We start from the raw sequence: 19917 nt of genomic DNA on the forward strand, positions 1-19917 counted from the left end.
CACCTTGCCACTGCTAGTAAACTTTAATAGGAGAGAGAAAGGCCTTGTTCATGTCGTTCACCAGAAAAAAGGCAGACAGCATATTCCGGTCCAGATTTTTTTTTGTGCTCGAAATTTGACCAGCCACCAAAACAAAAATCGTAATACACAGTATGAATAAATAACGAGGGAATATGGTATTGATCGATACATTCGACTACAGGCTATATTAGACTTTCGGATATTTACAGATGGATTGTGGAGGTTTCAGAGCAAGACTCCGCTATTTACGGTACTCGTCAATGATACTCCGAAAGTATTCAATGTTATATTTCCCGCCTAGACGTTCGTAAAAATGGTATGTTTCGTAGCATACTTCAATGACAATCAAGTATATTATGATGAGTTCGAGTCTTACCTCTGTTCTCGTCGACATGATACTCACGAGGGCTTGTGCTTCTTCAGACAAATAGTCTAGCTTTCTATTCAAAATATTGACCCTCTTACTGATGTCCAGAGCATTGGAAACTTTATCATGGATTCTCTCTAATCTCGACTCGCTCCAATAAATATCAGGTGTTTCCACTAATTCCGTATACAAGTTCAACTTACCCCGTAAGAGAAGCAACCGACCTGAAATCTTTAAGGCTTCTTTTGGATCAACTGCGATTTTCTCACCTTGAGAGAGCTTGTCAATTTGTGACCTAGTCATGGCAATATGAGATTCAACAGCCTCCTCAAGAATTGCCAATCTGGTAGACCTCGAAATACCATACGAGAATGACAGCATGTCGAGTAATTTCTGATCATTGTTTGGTACATTAAGAACAATAATTTCAGTTTCTTTTGAAACAAAAGAATCTTTTCTTTGCTCATCCTCGTTATGGTAAAGTTCAATATAGTCCAAATCTTCCGACTGATAGCTGTAGCTATTGATTTCGGCATCGGTGAAAATGGGGACAATCTTATCAACTACTTCACTTTCTTCGACATTCCAAGCGACTATCGTACCAAACTTAAAGAGAAATACATCGTTTTGATTCCATTTAAAATTAACGCATTCACCAGGCACAATTTGGATAGGTGCCAACCCCTTTAGAGATAAATTCTTTCTAGCGCTCTCCAGATTGTATGTTTCACATTTAGTGACACTTACAACTGGTTTCACTGGTCTACCCATATATGTTTTTAAATCCGAAGAGGTGACAAATGCAGGGTGTATAATGCTTTCATGGGAGCCATTGTATGAAGGAATGCCTTCGTTTTCCCCAATCTTGGTGGTCTGAAATGTCAAGACTTTTTTCCGTTGCTGGCCGGCCACTGAATTTGATTTTACGGTAGCATAGAATCTAGTAAATCCTCTACAATTGTTCAAACAAGAAAGTCTAGTCAATGGGAGTATTTTGCTGATCATTTTTATCGGGGAGGAAAATAATATAGCAGCAGTTTATAACAACAGCAAACAAAGAGGAACAAGTATGTATGAAGCTCAAAAAAAAGAAAAAGAAAAAAAAATCCGTTTCGAGTTTGTACAGATAAATGTTTTTTTTTTATTTTGTATGGCTTTAAGCTTCCGAAAAGTTGATTAGCAATTATTTGTGGTAATTCAAAGGACACGTCCATAAACAAACTATACCTTTCTGAGATATGGGGTTATCCAAGTCCCATCGGCGAAGGGTTAATCTGAGACACCCATTTTTGGAAACATTTTACAAACGACGTTTACATTTACTTAGACATTCACAGCAGAGTAGATTAAGAGTTTCCAAATCTTTGGCAACTGATATATTGGATGAAGATATCAGGAGGAAACAAGAAGTTTTGGATGACTTGTCACCTCAGATTGAGTATGGCAATTTGACTACACTTGAACCTGTGGAAGAGGCTAAAATTCTGGAGAAATCAATTTCTCACAATAATATTATGAACTTCATTCCGAACGATGAAGAAGAAGTTTTAAGCTCTTCAACAGAATACGAGTCACCAGAGACAGAGACACTTTATCATTATGTTCATCGTCAGAAGAAGAAAAGGTTGAAAAGAGCCAGAACAGGTCGCTCCCCGTATAAATACCCAGCCTTGAGTGAACTCGAGGAGGCCGGAATAAGGGAATATTACGATACTTTTCTAGACACGGCGTCTTGGCAGGTGTCTAATATGATTTTGAAGCCAGGGGATAAGCATTTTCTTCTATGGTTTTTCAGTTCATCATATATTCCTCTAATCTGCAGTTGCACAGGGCCCTTGTCCAATATTTTCTCTCTATTGGCGATTATTTGTCCATGGAAATTACATAAGGTAATTGATATTCGAACAAAAGATCCATTTTGGTGTTACTTGATCAATTCTATATCAATTGCGTTTGCTGTCACATCAAATTTTTTCTTACTGCTAAATTACAGACGGAAACTGAGATACGCTTCCTGCCAGGTGATCTCTATCTCAGGATGGGGAATAGCTTCGCTTATGCTAACGGGTCTAATAATTGGTTACCATGTTTGGTTCTATAAGGTGGGTCTTGAGGAAGAATACTTACTTGGTGAAGGCTTTTGGTACGCATGCATTACCGCAATACTACATTTCATCAATTTTACACTACTAGCAGTCAATGAGATTGGCTTTTTAAAAAAGAAATATAAACCTGTTTTCAATATTGACCATGTAGAGGAAACATTGGTTATACAGACTACCCTTATGGGGGTTTGGTTGATCATTGGTGCAGCAGTTTTCACTAGAGTTTTGAACTTAAGATTAAGTGACGCCTACTTATACTTTGTCACGTCAGTTGTCACTATAGGTATGCAAGGTGTTGTTCCCATGAACAATGTAGCCGGAGAGACTCTTACTTCGATATGGATCATATGTGGCCTTGTGATGTTTGGTTTAATCATTACTAGCATTGGAAAGATGATGTTTAATTTTTCTAAAAGCACCTTGTATAGGCATAGAATTGAACACCTTAGAAAGAAAATATTGAAAGTTCATAGAATGGAGGAAGAAATTGTTACTACCAACGAAGACTCGTTCAAGTTAATGGGTAATATCCACAAATGGGCACTGTTTGTACAAGCGGTTATGCAATTGGTGATCTCAGTGGCTATATTCATGATAACCCTATTGTGTGGTGCATTAGCGTTTTCTTTATTAGAACAATGGTCATACAAAGATAGCGTTTATTTTTGTTTCTACAACCTTATAACTTTGGGGCAGGGTAGTCAATCGCCTTCGACTCCCGGGGGAAAAACGTTCTTTACTGCCTGGGCATTGGCAGCTATTCCAGTTATGACCATCTTGATCTCAACTTCAAGTGATTTTGTTTTCTCCAAATTGACTCAGATCGAAAAGATCCCATTTTTTGAGATCGTTTTTGAATACTGTAACTCACACAGCTCACTTCGGAGATTTGGAGAGTTTTTACGGACTCGGGAACTGAGAGGATTGGAAAGACAAAAGATTTCAGACTTGGCTTCAATTGCTTTGGCCATCGTCAAAGAGAACAGTGACGATTTATCGTTGAAGGGGACCGCTAATCCTGATCCATTCAAAAAAGTGCCAATATTGTGCCATCCTGCAGATTTGCTTTACTCTGTATTGCTCAATTCCGAAAACATTTCAAGCTATGACTTTATAGTTTCAACTCCATTCGTCAAGTTGAATGCAATGACAATTCAGCTAGCAAATTATTTTAGAGAAGGACAAATCGTTAATTTAGATACTGTCTTATTGAGTGAAAAGCGCACTTTATTAACAACAAGTTTCCAAACACTTGACGGAGAGTTCAATTCTGAGAAGTTCAAAGCCCTTTACAAAATTGAAGATGGAGGCGTTGTATCGCCCGATGGAATCATAGCTACCAATTTCAAGAAGAAAAATGATTTTGTACTTGATAAACTAAGTAGACTTCAAGTTCTATTCCTTAACTTACGAACGAAAGCTCATGACATGTGTACAGATCCTACACGAAAATATGAGTTTGAGGAATGGGAGATTCTACTGAGACTAACAAACCAAACAGAAGCTCTTGATGACTCATTCTATTGGATCGAAAGCCGTTCCCCTTTGACTTTCCCCATTAACCAGCCTCGGTATTTCATGTTGCATTATATCCGACACATAGTATTGTTCCTTCAGGAGTTTGCTGCAGAGTGGGATAATATGTAGGATGGTGAGCTATTTAAACGGTCGGTGGGAGCTGCGGCAATCCAAACTACTGTCAGACGCCATAATTATAGCTGTATGAAGAATAATTCCGTCTAGAACAACACAAATGTAGTTACCCTCAAAAGCATAAACACATTGTTCACGAAAAAAGTACCACTATTGCAAGTTAAGCTTTCTATTCGCTTCACAGAGAACCGACATTGTGTTGCCATTTTTACAGAGGAGGTTATGCATTTTTATACGCAGGATCGGTTGTCATCCGAAATAATCGAGATTATCAACTAGGATTCTTTTCACATGAGCTCCGGGGTTGCAACAGGTTTACAAGGAAATTGGATTTTCTTTAAATACCCTTGCTGAAGTGCTCCTTTATTTGTTCTTCCTTAGACTAAATGTATACTATTTTCTATCAACACTTGAACTATCATTAATGTTGCCTGAATTTTTGAGTGAAACAAACCCCAATTCACTCGGGGTTTCAGTATGCATAGTTATTCTGACTTCGGCACTATATTACTTTGTTATTTATCCACTTTTTTTCCATCCTCTAGCTAAAATACCCGGTCCATTACCATGCAAAATTACCAAGTACTGGTTGATTTATAAATCATGGAAAGAAGAAAAAATCGGTTATGTTCAGTCGTTACATGAGAAATATGGCTCAATTGTTCGTATTGGACCTGACCAGGTTGACATATGTGATGCATCATACATCAAAGATATTTACGTTGCTAATTTTGATAAAACTGATTTTTTTGCACATTTCTTGTTCTTTGGCGTCCCCTGTGCCTTTTCAACTATTGAAAAGGAAAAACATAAAGAATTCCGTAAACCAACCAACCGGTTGTACACAAAGTCCAAAATATGTTCTCCGCAGGTTATGCCAAGAGTTGAAAAAGTAATATATGACACATTGTCGGTTTTTCATCAATACCACAACCATGAACTGAACATCTTCTTGGTGTTTTGTGATATGGCAATGGATGCTGTTACATCTATTTCATTCGGACCAGCCTATGACCCACTTCTTGCAGACCCATTTGGAAAGGGCAAGACTATCTGTGGGGACTTTTCAATTCAATCATCCCCCGGATTCTGGGTTACGGAGATGCCCTACTGGCTTGACTGGGTTGTTACAAAGCCGGTGAAGGAAGCTACTAAACGTTGCCACGATTGGGTAGAGAGACAATTTAATGCAGCGTACCAGAAGTTAGGTTCAACAACGAGCAAAGGTGTCGATATAGTTCTCAATTCATACTTTGAATATGATCCTGAAGAAGACAAAAATAAGCAATTGACCAAGTTGTTTGATCAAACACACGCCAAGAGTGAAATATATGATCACATAGTTGCTGGTCATATAGGTACTTCTACCATTCTAACATACTTCTTTCTTGAGATGGCCTCTCAACCAGAAGTCCAAGAAAAATTGAGAGAGGAAGTAATGAAACAGTTGAATAACAACGAGCCAATCCCAACTAACAATTTCAATCCAATTGGATACTCTGTTATTGATGATGAAAAAAAATTACCTTATTTGCATGCTTGTCTGAATGAAAACTTTCGTTTATTCACCGGTGTCGGTCAATTACCACGTGTTGTTCCACCCAAGGGAATGCTTTTTCGGGGGTCCGAAATTGTACCTCCAGTTAAAATTCCTTGCAACTCAGTAGTTTCCATGCAACCATGGTCAGTTCATCGTGTTGCAGCAGTTTTCCCCAACCCTAACAAATACGATCCTCAGAGGTGGCTGGAGGCAAGTGAAGTACAACTAAAGACCATGAAATCTCACTTGTTGCCCTTTGGTACCGGTGCCAGAATGTGTCTTGGACAGCATTTGGCCACCGCCGAAGTTAAAATGATTATGGCCAATATATTATGCCGTTATAAAGTGCAACTTGCAGACGATTTTGATTACGAAAAAGACGGTGCAATGAGAGACTTCTTTGTCACCGTCCCAAAGAGTGAAAAAATGATGCTGAAGTTTATTCCCCTTGAGTCTTCTACTCTATTCTAATCTTTCACTTCCGCTGAATAACCCTTTATATTCCCGCAAAGGCATATTCTGTATATGTCTTTTTGTACATTTGCACCATTCTATACTTAACCATTGCATTATTGCCCCTTTAGGTAAGTGCTAGATTAGCCGCGCTAGGATTAGCTCTTTTAGTTTCTCTTACATAGAAAAAGCGTCGCTTATCAAGAGGAAGAACTTGGTACTGGATCCAACAATTGTTCTCTTCCTTTACCAAGAAGAAGCATGTTATTGGAACTCAAATCGAGCGGAAGCACTGCAGATATGTACAGCGCTGCCATTGTGGTTTTATCAACGGCGTTGGTATACTACTTTATTATTTATCCACTCTATTTTCATCCGTTATCTGACGTACCAGGTCCTTTGATATGTAAACTGACTAGATACTGGATTCTTTTCAAATCATGGAACGAGGAGCGGAATAGGTATGTACAAGCATTGCACGAAAAATATGGTACTATAGTTCGTATTGGACCTGATCAAGTGGATATCAACGATGTTGCATATCTGAAAGACATTTACGTTGGAAATTTTGACAAAACCGGGTTCTATGCACAGTTTGTAAACTATGACTCACACTGCACATTTTCAACGACCGACAAGGGTACACACAAGGAGTCACGTAAGGTTAGCCATAAATTCTACTCTAAAACCAACATCTGCTCACCAACCATCATGCCGAGAATTGAGAGGGTCATTCATGACACACTCGAGGTACTACACGAAAAGGTGAATCAGCCGGTCAATGCCTTTGTATTATTCTGCGATATGGCAATGGATGCAGTCTCTGCATTTTCATTTGGTAATAACTACGACTCGCTGTTGGTAGATCCATTCGGAAAAGGGGAGAGAGTTGTGACTGATTTTGGTTTGCAGTCATCGACGGGTTTTTGGGTCACCGAAATGCCCCAGTGGTATGATTGGGTAGTCTCCAAACCCGTATCTAAGGCTTCGCAAAGATGCTATGACTGGATCGAACGTCAATTCAACACAGCATATGATCAATTGGGGAAATCCATAAGTGACGGAGTTGAGTCATTACTGACGGTTTATTTTGATTTCGATTTCAGCAATAACAAACCAATACAAAAGAGTAAGCTCTTTGATAAGAGGCGTACTAAGAGTGAGTTTTTCGACCATATTGCTGCCGGCCATGTCACAACCGCAACAACCATGTCCTATTTTTTCTACGAGATGGCGTCGAAGCTAGAAATACAAAATAGGCTAAGGGAGGAATTGCTTGACGTTCTCAACCACGGTATTCCGATTTCCAGTGAAGATCCAGAACCAATTAGCTACTCTGCCGTTGACGATGAAGCCAAACTACCGTTCATGCATGCATGCATGTACGAAAATTTCCGCATTCACGCAGGCATTCCAGGACAAGAGCCTAGATTGGTTCCATCGAAGGGCCTGATTTTCAGAGGTTCAGGGAAAGTCCCAGTTGTCAAATTACCTGGAGGGACAGTGGTAACAATGCAACCTTGGTCACTACATAGAGTCCATTCGACCTTCCCCGATCCAGAGAAATATGATCCGCAGAGATGGATGGATGCAGACAAAGCTCAACTTAAGACCATGAAGGGCCATTTGATGCATTTTGGTAGTGGGGCTAGAATGTGCATCGGCCAACATTTGGCGACGGCAGAAATCAAAATGAGTATGGCCAACATCATGTGTCGGTATAGAGTTGAGCTAGTTGATGATTTTGATTACGAGAAGGACGGTGCTATGATGGACATATATACTACAGTGCCTAGAAGCGAGAAGATGATGCTCAGGTTCATTCCTTTGAAGTCCTTGTAGTTTGTTGATATGATCCATGTAGTGATTTGTGAAACGTAAAACAACCATTTCTTGTGAGATATGACATTCCGCGGGAAAAATCACATGCCTGATTTTTCACCTTTTTTTTTTTCAGCTCATTTTGTAGTTGCATACGGAAATTGAAAAAGTTTTATACACTTGCAAGGCATAACAGAGACAGTTGCACTTGGACGTTGATAAGTTTTCCCCAGTCTTCTCCTTCTTTTCCCCATTGTTTTATTGTTAAGCGGAAGTTCATCATAAGAAGACAACGGAAGACACACACACACACACACACACACACACGAAGATGTCCGATATTCCGAATCTAGCTGGAGATGCCGTTTTGATGAAGTCAGATCCTGTTCCTGAGGGATCATTGCCAGTTTTTGGTATTGATTACTCCAAGCCGGAATCTCGTAATTCCACTGCGAGGGACTTGATCGACGGTATGAGATACATGGGTATCCAAGCATCCTCTGTTGCGGAAGCATGTGATATCATTGAAGAGATGCGTGCTTGGAGGGGTAAGCATATTTCCGAGTTGGAAGAGCACGAAAGAAAGGGCACCTTTGACGAAGAAGGATATCAGAAGACCACCATTTTCCTTGGATATACTTCGAATCTAATTTCCTCTGGTTTGAGAGACACTTTGAGGTTTTTAGTTCAACATAAGATGGTTGATGCGATTGTTGCGTCTGCCGGAGGTATCGAGGAGGACATTATCAAATGCCTTGCACCAACTTACATGTCCGAATTTGCAGCCAAGGGTTCTGAGTTACGTGAAAAAGGTATGAACAGAATTGGCAATATGGTTGTTCCAAACGATAATTATTGTAAGTTTGAGGAATGGATGGTTCCATTGTTGGATAAGATGCTCGAAGAACAGAACGACAATGCAGCCAAGAACGGGAAAGATGCACTTGATGCGGGCACACCATTCTGGACACCATCTAAATTCATTGACAGGCTGGGTAAGGAAATCAACAACGAAACATCTGTTCTTTATTGGTGTCATAAGAACAAGATTCCTGTTTTTTCACCAGCATTAACTGATGGGTCAATTGGTGATATGCTTTTTTTCCACACGTTCAAGGCCAGTCCACATCAATTGAGAATTGATATTGTTGAAGACATCAGGAAGATCAACACAATGTCTATGAATTCTTTCAAGGCAGGTATGATTATCCTTGGCGGTGGGTTGATCAAGCACCACATCTGCAATGCCTGTTTGATGCGAAACGGTGCCGACTGGGCCGTTTATATCAATTCTGGTCAAGAATTTGATGCCTCTGATGCTGGTGCTAGACCCGATGAAGCTATTTCATGGGGGAAAATCAAGGCAGATGCAAGAAACGTTAAGGTCTACAGTGAGGTCAGTGTCGTTTTCCCATTGATTGTCTCTGCAACCTTTGCGTCTAAATAGTTTTTCAATTCCTTAGGCTTTCTGTAAAGGAATCTACACGAGGATAGGAACAAAAACACCAACTTCCCTCACAACCACTACCATTACGACCACTATCGCTATTTACAACAACAACAATACAAAAATTTACCATTCACCTTTATCTGTATACACAAGCGTATATGGATATATGTATACACTATTGGCACTAGAGTTTTTTTGTTTTCGATCTTTTTTTTTTAAGAATTTATAGAATGAACAACTTTAAGTACGATAATAAATAGAATAGACAAACTAAATTGTTGGATATAACAAATAGTCTATAGAATAAAATGTTAAAATTCAAGCTCTTTGGTTGACCTTTGGTTCCCAAGCTTGGTATTTTGGCTTTGCCGTATTGTATGGAACAAATGCGCCCTTGGTGAAGGTCAAATTGACCGGATGGTGGGCCTGTGGAGCAATGTGTCTAACTGCAACTTCGTCCTTTTTGAGTTTGTTTGGCGCAACGTCAGTACCGTAGGCCAACCAGTAATGCCAGCCCGGCTCTGCATGGGATGCGTCGTATCTCCAAAAGTCCTTGTATTCGACCCATCTTGTTCTCATGTGGATTTCGGCAGGGTCGTTGGTCTCGTAGTACTTATTGCCAAAGTCGTCTTCTCCAACAAGAGTACCAGACTTGGTGTCGTTCATGTAGGCAACTTGACGGCCAGAACGACGGAGACCATTTCTCCACACGTTCTTGAGAGTTCTGAAAAACGAGACAGACATAACTGAGGTTGTGTTTGGTCTGTGTCCAATGTGTGTCAAGGAGGGGGGGGGGGGTTCCTACACCATCTTCCTCCATCATCTGCCCCAATGGCTCTGTCCAATTGTACCTCTCACGTTGAAGTTTCCCGCAACCCACAGTGGCTCCTATTCGCTACAACTCCAAGCTTACGTAAGCACATAAGCAAAAGCGTAAAAAAAACCCACTACAAAACATCGGTGCACCACTGCCGAACCGAGGAGAAATAAGAAAAAAAAGAAAAAAAACAACCCTACAGTTTCCTACATGCCGACGCGTCGAGAAAGTCCCCCACTCTGTACCCCCCACGCTCCTCCCCCATCTTCCGCTTTTCCACTATTGTCGACGCGTCGGCAGACGCGCCTTCTTCTGAGAGTGCTGTTACGGCCGGGTAAACATGCTTGTACATGATATTCATTCACCATAGAGGCAGGGGACATATACTGACGGTGGAAACAGATACAATAAACAGATACGATAAACAGATACTCCAATATAGGGAGACACCAACACAGAGTTAGCAGCAGTACCAGAGCAAATATGGCCGTCATTGCCCAAAGCGGCATGCAAGGAGAGCGACGCGTCGTCGACTCGCTATTAAGTCAACGCACTATACAGAGATGCTTGGCATAGATTCTCTCTTTTATATATATGGGCTGGTTTGCTTATAATGTAAACACGTCTATACCAATAAACTTATGCCTTGACATTGTGCTTTTCCTATATCTACAGTGTACTTGTTTCTATATCCACAATGTACTTGTTTCTATATCCACAATGTACTTGTTTCTATATCCACCTTCTACAAACGCCTGTACAGGGGACGCCGTACCGGATAGCAACTCTGCTCCGTTCTCTAGGAACAATGCAGAGCTCCCCCCCTTCCCTTCCCTCTAGGCCGGCGCCGGCGCCGGCACAGAGAATTCTGGTTCTCGCTCCGACCCTGTTGGACTGAATGAGTAATCGTGTTAGTAACAACAATTGCAAGGAATTGTCCAGTGGTGCATTCTTCCAATAGTCAAAATTTTTCACCGCGACGGTGATGGCACGTATATAAGGGGGGGGCATTTTCCAATATCCACAGTTGAAGTTTAAAGTGTCTTGTAATGTTTGGATATCATTTTAAATTGGTTGATTTCTATTTTATTTTTTCCTAGTTTCTTTTAACATCCACATACTACTTCATAGCAGCAATGTACAGAAACGCAGCAGCAAGACTTGCAAGAGCATCCAAGCAATCCACAAGGGCACTTTCCTCTATGGCCAAGAGACCAACGGCGGTTTCTGCTGTTAAGAGCGTCAAGCCATTAACCCAATCCGTTAGAGGATTAAAGAAGATCAACTTTGCCGGTGTTGAAGAGCTTGTTCACGAGAGAGCAGACTGGCCAAGAGAGAAGTTGCTTGAATACTTCAAGAATGACACTATGGCCTTGATTGGTTATGGTTCTCAAGGTTATGGTCAAGGTTTGAACTTGAGAGACAATGGCTTAAATGTCATTATTGGTGTTAGAGAGGGTGGTGCTTCATGGAAGGCTGCCATTGAGGACGGCTGGGTTCCTGGTGAAAATTTGTTTTCTATTGAGGAGGCAATCAATAAGGGTACCATTATTATGAATTTACTATCAGATGCTGCTCAATCCTCAACTTGGTCTCAAATCAAGCCTTTAATCACTGAGGGAAAGACCTTGTATTTCTCCCATGGGTTCTCACCAGTCTTTAAGGACTTGACCCATGTCGATCCTCCAACAAATGTCGATGTAATTCTTGCAGCTCCAAAGGGTTCTGGTAGAACTGTTAGATCCTTGTTTAAGGAAGGTAGAGGTATCAACTCCTCCTATGCTGTCTGGAACGATGTTTCCGGCAAGGCTGAAGAGAGAGCAATTGCTTTGGCTGTTGCCATTGGTTCTGGTTACATTTACCAAACCACTTTTGAGAAGGAAGTTTACTCTGACCTTTACGGTGAAAGAGGTTGTTTGATGGGTGGTATCCATGGTATGTTTCTTGCACAGTATGAGGTTTTACGTGAAAACGGCCATTCTCCTTCAGAGGCATTTAATGAAACCGTTGAAGAGGCAACCCAATCTCTTTACCCATTGGTTGGTAAGTACGGTATGGATTACATGTACGATGCATGTTCCACTACTGCAAGAAGAGGTGCATTGGATTGGTATCCTATTTTCAAGGACAACTTGAAGCCGGTCTTTGAGAAGTTGTATGCCTCTGTTAGAGATGGTTCTGAAACTCAAAGATCTTTGGACTTTAATTCCCAAGCCAACTACAGAGAAGAGTTGGAGAAGGAATTGGAGACTATCAGAAACATGGAAATCTGGAAGGTTGGTAAGGAAGTCAGAAAGTTGAGACCAGAAAACAACTAAATGTTTTCTTTCCCTATTGTGAGTTTCACCTACTTGTCCTCTAGTTTTTAATTTATATCATTCTCCTTCCCCCCCATTCTTTTGAATTCCACACATTTTACCCACATTGAGTATTGCCAAGAATGGCTGCTCAAACAGCTCTTTTCTACAACGACTATATAACGCCATGTTTAAAGAATAAACAGCATCGATTAAAAATGAAAAAAACAAATTCCATGCAAATAGTATAGGAGGTACAGTCATTTATAGTGTGGTCCCCCCTCCTACCCTTCCCTCTTTTTGTAGACTGTCTCAAATGCACCGGGTTGACCATCACAGGTAGGTGTTCTCAACCCGTCTACGGATATCTACTGATATTTACTCACCTGGTAACGTTTAATTAAACTCCACCATGTTTAACTTGATTCTATTCCATCCCATTTCGTCAATTTCCACACTGTTTAATCTCCAAACCCCTAAAGGAGCCACAATTTCCCTTTTTTTCCATGCACTCCATAGAAAAAAAAAAGAAAAAAAAAAATGAGGACGCGGCCGTTGCCATTTTTTTTTTCTCTGCCAATTTGTCTCTTCTCAGAGATGGATTTGTAGCTGTAAATGTAACTGTAACTGTAGATGTAGATGTAAATGTAGATGTAAATGTAGTTGGCTATTAGCATATAGGAGACAAACCACTGACAGAGTCACTATACCATCGAAGCAGTTGTTCACCATTATGTCCATACCAAAACCCAACAACGGCACGCTTCGACTCGGGTCTATTGCGCCAGACTTCACGACAGACACATCGCTCGGAGAGCTCCATTTCTACGAGTACATAGACCAGTCGTGGTGTATACTGTTTTCCCACCCTGACGACTTCACCCCCGTGTGTACGACAGAGCTAGGGGCGTTTGCGAAGCTCGAGCCGGAGTTCACTAGGAGAGGCGTCAAGATGATTGGATTGAGTGCCAATGATGCCGACTCCCACCGTTTGTGGATCAAAGACATTGATGAAATCACAGGAAGCCACCTGTCTTTCCCCATTATTGCCGACCCGGACCGCCGTATTGCCCTCTTGTACGACATGATTGACCACCAGGACGCAACCAATATCGACGACAAGGGGGTCCAGTTGACCATCCGTTCGGTCTTCATCATCGACCCGGCTAAAACAATCCGTTTGATTATGACCTACCCGGCCAGCTGCGGGAGAAACACCGCTGAGGTTCTCCGTGTCGTTGACTCCCTACAAACTAGTGAAAGACTCTCTAGGAAAGTCACCACCCCTATTAACTGGGTCCCCGGTGACGACGTCATCATTGCCCCCACCGTTGACGACAACGAGGCCAAGCAGCTCTTCCCAAAGTTCCGCAGCATTAAACCCTACCTCCGTTTGACACCGCTCTCCAAATGACCGCAGTGTCGTACGATCTTGTCTAATCTCGTACTTGTACTTGTATATGTATAATGTCTGTTTAGATAAGAATATATCCGTCAACATGTATTTGTATTTCCATCCGCTTTCCTGGAGTTTAGGGTCCTTCTATTCAGTTTAGGGTCCTTCTATTCAGTTTATCATTCTATTCAGTTTATCATTCTATTCAGTTTATCATTCTATTCAGTTTATCATTCTATTCAGTTTAACATTCTATTCAGTTTATCATTTTCTCTGCCAATGTTTTAACTTCCTATTGAATGATTACGTAATTGAGGAAGGAATGGGAAAAATTTAAGCAGGCGCGTTTTTCCTCGCTGTTTTTTTCTCTTCACCACTTTTTCTCTGTTTTCTTTTCTCCTTTTGGCACCTTGTTGTGTTATTTTTGTCGTCTTTGGATGTTTACTACCCCTGTCGTGTGTCATTGGGTTTTTTTCCCTTCTGTCTCCCCTGACGCCAAATCCAACTTTATACTTTTCGTTTTAACTTAGATAGTCTACATCATTCTATAGGGTCTCCTCCTTGCCAGACAAAAGTTACGTTGAAGAACATCTCCTATTCTTCTATTCACCCCTTGGAACCCCTTCAATAACCACTTTCTCGTCATCTCCATTTCTACTTGGTTTGTCTGTGGGGTCTTTTGTTTGTTGAACGTTTACATACATACACACATAGATATACACTTGCATATTCTCATAGACACATTAACACACATACACATTAGCACACATACACATCAACACACACATACAACAATCCCTTGCGTGATGCATCCACAACCACAGATAGAGGAGAAACATCTACTGCCTCTACATAGAGGCACAAGTCAACAGAATGGCGGCTTCGAGACGGGGAAGCACCGTCGACGTCTTTCTAGGAAGAGGCTACTCATCATCACTGCATTCTTCCTGATGATGCTCTTGGTCGTCTATCGATGCACCCCTCCCCCAGCTCTCTTCCAATCTCCACTCACCTTCTCTCATACCCAGCAACACCCCCATGACTGCAAACTAGATCACCTTGATACCCCAACCATTGCACTCGATGGTGCACCTAATCCATGGAACAACGTTGAAATCCAAGAGCTTGAGGCCAGTGTTGAAAATGATAATGGTGTCAATGCCCAAGTGAATACCAAGAGCAACAACTTGGAAAATGCTGGAAATTCAACCGAGATCTCAACTGTTAAAACCGGTAACGGAGGAGCAGAAGAAAATGAAGAAGAAGAAGAAGAAGATCAAACATCCATTTACGCCGATTCCATCATCCGTAATATTATGGAAGGCTCTAATAATGCAATCATTCCAAGGTTCAAGCTCGTGAAAAGAGCAGACGAAACAAACTCTTCAACCGTGCAAACACCAACTCTTTCATTCACTGCGGGCACATCAACTACCCCTCTAGATCCAACCTCTTCGTCTACGGATAACTCTGGAACCGCAGACCCAGGAAATGCAGAATCGAGTGCATCGCCAAATTTCGATTCCACTTCAACATCAACACAAGATCCTCTCTCAACTTCTACTGGTGATCCAAATAATTCACCATCATTCACACTATCGTCTACTGAATCTTCAGATCCTACCTCATCATCCTTCTCCTCTTCATTCGATACTTTGTCTTCTTCTTCAGATGATGGCGCCCCTTCGATCTTCCCCTTCACAACATCTATTTTATCATCTTCTACCTCCTCAGAAGTTTCGAGCTCCTCTCCATCCACACCAGAGAGTACCTTCTTCTTCTCAACTTTACCAACTTCATCGTCGTCATCGTCAACTTTATCGTCGTCGTCATTAACTTTGTCTTCTTCAACAGCAACACATCCTTCGTTCCTACCATCCACAAGCTCTTCTTCCACGACAACTTCCATATCTACTCCGTCGTTCCCCTCAACAACATCATCATCTTCATCCAGCTCTTCTCTTTTGTCTTCGTTTATCTCTACACCGTCGTCATCTTCCTCCTCGTCATATTCATCGCCGTCTTCATCAACACTATCTTCATCGTCTTCTGCTACTTCTTCCACCTTGTCGCCCTCTTCATCTAGCGAGTCCTCGACGTCTACGACATCAACATCATCAAGCACATCATCAACAACATCACCGTCATCATCATCGTTTTCTTCCTCGACGATCACATCTGCATCTTCAACGACTTCCAATGACAATAAATTGCTGATCACCGTTGTTCCATCTACTACAATTATGAATAGTGCAAGTACAGTTGTGATTTATCACACCATCACAAAATCAAATACTCTTGCTAATTACTCGTCAGGAATTTCCTCTAAAAATAAAAATATTGCTATAGGTGTCTCGATTGGTATAGGTATACCATTGATTTCTGCTATAATCATCGTTCTCCTGTTAGCATACCGCCGTAAACAACAGAATTCAGTGAGAAACTACCTCGATTCAAATGGTAGGGATGCCGGCATTGCAGTCGATGAGGGTAACTTCTTCACGAGGTTTTTTAGACGTGCATTTATCGGTTTGCCAATACTGAGAAACGATCCGAATGGAGGGGATTTTGATGACGACCTCCATGATGATTTAGCTCACGATCCAAAACCGATTTTTAGTGGAAAAAATGACTCAGACCTCTTTGACTCTAATAGTAACTCAAACAATGGCTTCTTTGTCAGTAGACCTAAGCCCTTACACTTGGTGAACTCTGATAATAACGATCAGTCCCAAACAAAGGAACATGACGATACACTAGATGATGAAGATGTTCACTATTTGGATTCAGATGATACCGATGATTATGTGCGGCCACCAGGCCACGACTCGAGTGCGTCACCGCCTCAACTCTCTCAATGATATAACTTTGTTTTGATCAGACAACCTTTTAATTTCCTGCATGTTTTAATATCCTACTCCCATCTTACAGTCTGTTTTCAACAGCTACTAGTCAATCTATAGATATATTTTGTATAAACGTTTAATCTTGGAACTTTGGGGAAACCGTTTGGATTTATATATCTACCTAATTAAGTCATATTTACAATGAAGAAAATATAGAGAGTTTACTCAAATCCTAGTTCTAGTAAAGCCAATAGAGATTTTTTTATAAGGGATGCTCGTCTTGACTAAAAGGAAAAGGGAAAGACAATTGGTGAAGTAAAACACAGTAAATCCATGGACAAGTTTGCTAAAGAAATGCAAGCAACCCTATAGTGCAACCATAACTACACCAAAGACAAGGTTTATCATATTAGTTGGTGTATATTTGATACCTGCACCTTCATAAGTGACCTGCTTTGGAACTGTCGATGATGATATTGTACTTGTTTCCGCTGGAACAGAAGTGCTTCGTGTGCCTGCTAAATTGGATGATTTAATAGAGGGGGTAATGAAAGATCCTAGAGTTTGAGATGAACTATTAAAAAAAGAAGTAGCTGGGGTGTTCGTAACCCCAGCTGGAGTAGACTCAACTGGAGTGGATGCAACTGGAGTAGACTCAACTGGAGTAGACTCAACTGGAGTAGACTCAACTGGAGTAGACTCAACTGGAGTAGACTCAACTGGAGTAGACTCAACTGGAGTAGACTCAACTGGAGTAGACTCAACTGGAGTAGACTCAACTGGAGTAGACTCAACTGGAGTAGACTCAACTGGAGTAGACTCAACTGGAGTAGACTCAACTGGAGTAGACTCAACTGGAGTGGATGCAACTGGAGTGGATGCAACTGGAGTGGATGCAAGAGTAGTTTTTGAATCACTGCATCTTTCATCTGAGCAATGGCTAATCTTCAAAACTGCGGTTGTAGAAGTAGTTACAACCGACTTATTTGGAACAACAATGGAAGATTTCGAATTTGGACAAACAAATGAAGGAATAACATAGTCCGTTAACTCAAACGAAGTTACTATTGCGCCAGTAGAATACGATTTTATCATAGTTGAAGGGCCAAATGAACCAGAAAGATTATTGGGAACAGCACATGATGTGGTGGTAAACCATAATATCACATCTTTCATTAAAGTAGCAGAAACACCTTCAACACATTTTGCAGTTAACATATTGGAATCACAGTCAGTAATAATTGTAGTTGAAGTGCTCGGAACTGGAACGCATGAAGAGGCTGTAACGCTTGATAAAGACTTTGTCGTGGTTGTTGGTGGAAACGATGTTAAAGAAACCAATTTGGATTTAGAAGTTGATGTTACTAAAGTAGAATATTGAGCAGATGATGGTGTAAAAGAGGGTGATAGTGCCGGACAACTGAAAGATGGGATGATAGCATTGGAAACGGTAACCACAGTCGTAGTGATGCCATTAAAGTATGTGGTAACAGACTGGGAGTTAACAAAGGACCCCGAAATTGTGTTGCCTGCTGGTGGTGCACATGAATAAGTGATGATGGAAACATCATTAGTACCAACTGGAACAACCGTAACACCTGGAACACAAGTGACAGGGACTCTCGAAAAGCCACAATCAGTAATGAATGTAGTTAAGGAGGTTGTAGAAACAGATGATGGCGGATTAGAAGATAATGGGGTGGAAGATAGAGTAGACGATGATGGAGTAGAGAATGGAGTGGAAGGTGTTGAAGTAGACGATGATGCAGTAGAAAATAGAGTAGATGATGAAGTTGAAGATAATGGAGTAGATGATGGTGAAGTAGATGATAAAGTGGAAGATGGCGGATTAGAAGATAATGGGGTGGAAGATAGAGTAGAAGACGATGGAGTAGAGAATGGAGTGGAAAATTGAGTAGATGGCAGTGGAGTAGTTGTCGGAGTATATGAAGAAGAAATCCCAGAGCTTAATGTAACACATGTGAAATCAGCAATATCACAATTTGTTACGGTGAAGGTAGAGGAAACACCATCTAAACCAATTCTCGCTGTGGTTTCATGACATTGGAAAGAACCGGTGGCACCAGGTGGAGAATTACAAGAAGTGGTAGAAACAGAAGCGGTGTATCCATTCTCTTGGAATAGTTCCGTAATCCCAACATAACAACTAGCAAAGACGGTTTCACTAGCACAGATTGGCGTGGTCCAAAATGTACTGGTACAATGTGGGTTTTCGTCACAATGGGTAAAAGTAGAAACTAACGTAGTTGAAGGAACCGTTGTTTGAATGGTAGTGGTTGGAAGGAATGACAAGGCACACGGTGCAAGAGTCCTTCCAGAGATGGTTTGTGTTTCGTAAGAAGTTAAAACATTTCCGTCCACATCTGTGGAATAAAAAGTATTGGTTAATGTATTAGTAGTCCAAACAAACGGTGAACACTTACTAGTTGACGTCGATGTTTCACCTCTTCTTTCAATATCTTCCACTTTTGGTATTGCCAGTGCCATTGCCAGGCTGCAGTAGACAAGGACATCGAAAAAAAAGGTTTTGAATAGGTTCATTGTACTCAGATACTATTATATTGATGATACGTTTGACAAAAGAGAACTCACAGGTTAATTTGGTTTTCTGACGAGGACAAAAACGTTGAAGCCAAACATGATTTATATAGAAAAGTTACTGCTGGCCTTTGACACCGACTTAATAATATTTGTGGGTGTTTCTGAAACAAAAACAAACCATATATATGTTTCAACATAAGACTCTTAAAATGGCTGTAGTGAACAGTGAAAGTTTCTAGCCGAGTGACATAGAAAAAAATCAGTTTTGTTAAGTACCAATATCCGGTTATAGAATACAATAGGTTCTGTACTTCCAACTGCCGTGAAAATTCATAAAACAACAATAACTTCGAAAACAGGTAGCATAACATGTTCAAGATTCCCAGAAAAAAAAGCAGCAAACTCGGTTTTATGTTTTCATAAAATTTCCTATTGGGGCGTCTTCAATAAAGAAACCAAAAACATCCAAATGTTTGTGCATAATGTATTCTGCAATGGAATACCAATGTAGCAAATTTACTCCTGCATACAAGTACGTGTATCATAAAAGATTGTATAATTGAAGCTTCAAGCAAAAAGCTTAGGAAAA

General features: G+C 40.9%; 10 protein-coding genes across 10 annotated transcripts; 7 read left to right on the top strand and 3 right to left on the bottom strand.

Moving 5' to 3' along the window:
• Positions 1 to 262: 262 nt before the first annotated feature.
• Positions 263 to 1393, bottom strand: C5L36_0E00670 (uncharacterized protein; the record flags this gene model as incomplete). The annotated part of the gene is made up of 1 exon (XM_029467615.1): positions 263 to 1393. One exon carries the CDS (start codon positions 1391 to 1393, stop codon positions 263 to 265), a length of 1131 nt encoding a protein of 376 aa, XP_029323475.1.
• A 233-nt stretch (positions 1394 to 1626) lies between these two features.
• C5L36_0E00680 (uncharacterized protein) lies at positions 1627 to 4140 on the top strand (the record flags this gene model as incomplete). Its single annotated transcript, XM_029467616.1, has 1 exon — positions 1627 to 4140. The coding sequence occupies one exon, from the start codon at positions 1627 to 1629 to the stop codon at positions 4138 to 4140; it is 2514 nt and encodes an 837-aa protein (XP_029323476.1).
• A 430-nt stretch (positions 4141 to 4570) lies between these two features.
• On the top strand, positions 4571 to 6157 carry C5L36_0E00690 (uncharacterized protein; the record flags this gene model as incomplete). The annotated part of the gene is made up of 1 exon (XM_029467617.1): positions 4571 to 6157. One exon carries the CDS (start codon positions 4571 to 4573, stop codon positions 6155 to 6157), a length of 1587 nt encoding a protein of 528 aa, XP_029323477.1.
• A 243-nt stretch (positions 6158 to 6400) lies between these two features.
• On the top strand, positions 6401 to 7981 carry C5L36_0E00700 (uncharacterized protein; the record flags this gene model as incomplete). The annotated part of the gene is made up of 1 exon (XM_029467618.1): positions 6401 to 7981. The coding sequence occupies one exon, from the start codon at positions 6401 to 6403 to the stop codon at positions 7979 to 7981; it is 1581 nt and encodes a 526-aa protein (XP_029323478.1).
• Positions 7982 to 8291: 310 nt separating this feature from the next.
• C5L36_0E00710 (uncharacterized protein) lies at positions 8292 to 9407 on the top strand (the record flags this gene model as incomplete). Its single annotated transcript, XM_029467619.1, has 1 exon — positions 8292 to 9407. The coding sequence occupies one exon, from the start codon at positions 8292 to 8294 to the stop codon at positions 9405 to 9407; it is 1116 nt and encodes a 371-aa protein (XP_029323479.1).
• Positions 9408 to 9728: 321 nt separating this feature from the next.
• On the bottom strand, positions 9729 to 10154 carry C5L36_0E00715 (uncharacterized protein; the record flags this gene model as incomplete). Its single annotated transcript, XM_029467620.1, has 1 exon — positions 9729 to 10154. One exon carries the CDS (start codon positions 10152 to 10154, stop codon positions 9729 to 9731), a length of 426 nt encoding a protein of 141 aa, XP_029323480.1.
• A 1209-nt stretch (positions 10155 to 11363) lies between these two features.
• C5L36_0E00720 (uncharacterized protein) lies at positions 11364 to 12545 on the top strand (the record flags this gene model as incomplete). Its single annotated transcript, XM_029467621.1, has 1 exon — positions 11364 to 12545. The coding sequence occupies one exon, from the start codon at positions 11364 to 11366 to the stop codon at positions 12543 to 12545; it is 1182 nt and encodes a 393-aa protein (XP_029323481.1).
• A 712-nt stretch (positions 12546 to 13257) lies between these two features.
• On the top strand, positions 13258 to 13938 carry C5L36_0E00730 (uncharacterized protein; the record flags this gene model as incomplete). The annotated part of the gene is made up of 1 exon (XM_029467622.1): positions 13258 to 13938. The coding sequence occupies one exon, from the start codon at positions 13258 to 13260 to the stop codon at positions 13936 to 13938; it is 681 nt and encodes a 226-aa protein (XP_029323482.1).
• Positions 13939 to 14726: 788 nt separating this feature from the next.
• On the top strand, positions 14727 to 16781 carry C5L36_0E00740 (uncharacterized protein; the record flags this gene model as incomplete). Its single annotated transcript, XM_029467623.1, has 1 exon — positions 14727 to 16781. One exon carries the CDS (start codon positions 14727 to 14729, stop codon positions 16779 to 16781), a length of 2055 nt encoding a protein of 684 aa, XP_029323483.1.
• Positions 16782 to 17132: 351 nt separating this feature from the next.
• On the bottom strand, positions 17133 to 19328 carry C5L36_0E00750 (uncharacterized protein; the record flags this gene model as incomplete). Its single annotated transcript, XM_029467624.1, has 1 exon — positions 17133 to 19328. One exon carries the CDS (start codon positions 19326 to 19328, stop codon positions 17133 to 17135), a length of 2196 nt encoding a protein of 731 aa, XP_029323484.1.
• Between the last annotated feature and the right edge of the window lie 589 nt (positions 19329 to 19917).

The sequence above is a fragment of the Pichia kudriavzevii genome, chromosome 5 (assembly GCF_003054445.1).
Source record: "Pichia kudriavzevii chromosome 5, complete sequence".
Classification (NCBI taxonomy): domain Eukaryota; kingdom Fungi; phylum Ascomycota; class Pichiomycetes; order Pichiales; family Pichiaceae; genus Pichia; species Pichia kudriavzevii.